The 2337-nt window shown below is 55.1% G+C and overlaps 1 protein-coding gene across 1 annotated transcript; it reads right to left on the bottom strand.

Annotated features, from left to right (window-relative positions):
* Positions 1 to 529: 529 nt before the first annotated feature.
* Positions 530 to 2117, bottom strand: LOC122394420 (medium-chain acyl-CoA ligase ACSF2, mitochondrial-like). The gene has a single exon (XM_043391289.1). The coding sequence runs from the start codon at positions 2064 to 2066 to the stop codon at positions 783 to 785; it is 1284 nt and encodes a 427-aa protein (XP_043247224.1). The 5' UTR covers positions 2067 to 2117; the 3' UTR covers positions 530 to 782.
* Between the last annotated feature and the right edge of the window lie 220 nt (positions 2118 to 2337).

The following is a 2337-nucleotide window of genomic DNA, read 5'->3' as shown; positions in this document are numbered from 1 at the left end:
ATATATCATAGACCTCTGTATACAGAGGTCTATGTATATATATATATATATATATATATATATATATATATATATATATATATATATATATATATATATATATATATATATATATATATATATATATATATATATATATATATATATATATATATATATATATATATATATATATATATATACGTGGGGGACATCAGAACAAGGCCATATATAGACATCAGAAACATGAGTTGGGACCCTCAGGACCGTCACGTTCATTCAACGTCACGCTTTTTGCTCAGTGACATCAGGAACGCTCCATATAGGAAAACAACAAAACTTTATGACGTCAATGTGACGTCATCTTCAACGTTTCAACCGCTCATGAACGTACTTTAAATATGGCCTATAAGTATTCATTTAAAGCTGCTAAAGTTTCAAGTTCATATCTTATCAGGTTATGGAAATATATCACACAAAATGTAAGGGGGGGCAGCTTTATGCCCATTCCCCAGTGGCTCGTGGGAAATGCAGTCTCATAAGTCATACATTCAATCATTTGTATATTTATCACTTTCTAATCCGTGTTCCCTACTTACATGCCCCAAAACCGTCCATAGGTATACTGAGCAAATACACACAAATGAAAGAGTTCGTGACCCTGCATTGAAAAAAAATATAACGTCATATATTGGCTGCAATGTCAAGTCTGTTGACACTGTGATAGTACCTAATTATTTACAGCTGCGGGCGCACGAAGAGAAACGTGCTTTGCCAAAATTTGTTTTCAGACTTAAAAGCTTCTATGCCAGCCCAAGCTCACGGCACATGACATTGCGCATGACAAACTTCTGAATCTTCCCTGTCACCGTCTTGGGGAAATCGTCCCTGAACTGGATATAGCGCGGGACCTTGTAGTGTGCGATCCTGCCCTTGCAGAAGCTCCTGACGTCGTGCTCGGAGAGACAGCCGAGCTCTCTGGTTCTGACCCAGACCACCAGCTCCTCGCCCATCCTGTCATCAGGCACGCCGAACGCGTAGGCCTCCAGAATGTCCGGGTGGGTCATCAGGAAGTCCTCCACCTCCGTGGGGTAGATGTTTTCCCCACCGCGGATCACCATGTCCTTGGCACGCCCCACGATCTTGACGTAGCCATCCTCGGTCATGGTTGCCACGTCGCCGGTGTGGAACCAGCCGGCGGCGCTCACACACTCGCGCGTCTTCGCCTCGTCGTCCCAGTAGCCGAGGAAGCGGTTGTAGCCGCGCATGCAGAGCTCGCCGGAGTGGCCGACCGGCAGCGTCCTGCCGTCGCCGCCCACCACCTTCACCTCGGAGTGGTCCAGCGGGAAGCCGACGGTGCCGCAGCGGTGCTCCAGGTCGTCCGACGGGAAGCCGACTGTCAGCAGCGGGCTGGTCTCGGTCAGACCATAGCCGACCACCGCGTCACGCATGTTCATGTCCTCGATCATGGAGCGCATCAGGTGGAAGGGCACCGGCGCGCCGGCCACGATGCCCGAGTACAGCGAGCTGAGGTCGTGGCGCTTCTGCTTGGCGATGTTCACCATGTCCACATACATCGTGGGAGTGCCGTACATGTGGGTGCACCGCTCGTCCTCTGTGGCCCGCATGGAGGCCTCGCCGTCAAACGCCTCCGACGGGAAGACCAGGCAGTTGCCGTGCAGCGGGGCCAGCACGGAGCCGGCCACGCAGCCGAAACAGTGGTAGAGAGGCACCGACACACAGATCCGCACCCCGTCCCGCTCGTAACCTGCCCGGCGCGCCAGCTGGTGCATGTTGTTCACCATGTTGTGGTGCGACAGCGTGGCGCCCTTGGGCAGGCCCGTGGTGCCCGAGGTGAACTGGATGCTGCACGGGTCGTCACAGTCGACCTGCGCCTGGCGCCGCTCCAGCTCGCCGGAGAGCGACTCCATGCCGGCGTCGAGCAGGTCGTCGAAGCGCAGCACGCCGCGCCGCCGCTCGGGGCTGATCATGACGATGTCGCGCAGCTGGGGCAGCCGCTCGGAGCGGACCGTCAGCGGCACGCCGGCCTCTCCGTCCGCCAGCGCCGGCACCAGCTCCGTCAGCATCGTGTAGTAGTCGGACGTCCGGTAGCCGGCGGCGGCCACCAGCGTCCGGACGCCCCCTTCCGCAGACAGTACTCCAGCTCGCGACTCTGGTACGCCTGGTTCACGTTCACCAGCACCAGGCCCGCCTTGGCCGCGGCGTACTGCGTCAGCTGCCACTCGTATATGTTGGTCGCCCAGATGCCGATCCGGTCCCCTTCTCCAGTCCGAGCGAGAGGAAGCCCCTGGCCAGCCGGTCGGCCTCCTGCCGGACCTCGAGCCGTCCTGCGGATGT

The sequence above is a fragment of the Amphibalanus amphitrite genome, unplaced genomic scaffold (genome assembly GCF_019059575.1).
Source record: "Amphibalanus amphitrite isolate SeventyFive unplaced genomic scaffold, NRLGWU_Aamphi_draft 000591F_arrow, whole genome shotgun sequence".
In the NCBI taxonomy this organism is placed as follows: Eukaryota; Metazoa; Arthropoda; class Thecostraca; order Balanomorpha; family Balanidae; genus Amphibalanus; species Amphibalanus amphitrite.
This window is presented reverse-complemented; position numbering and strand designations above follow the sequence as displayed.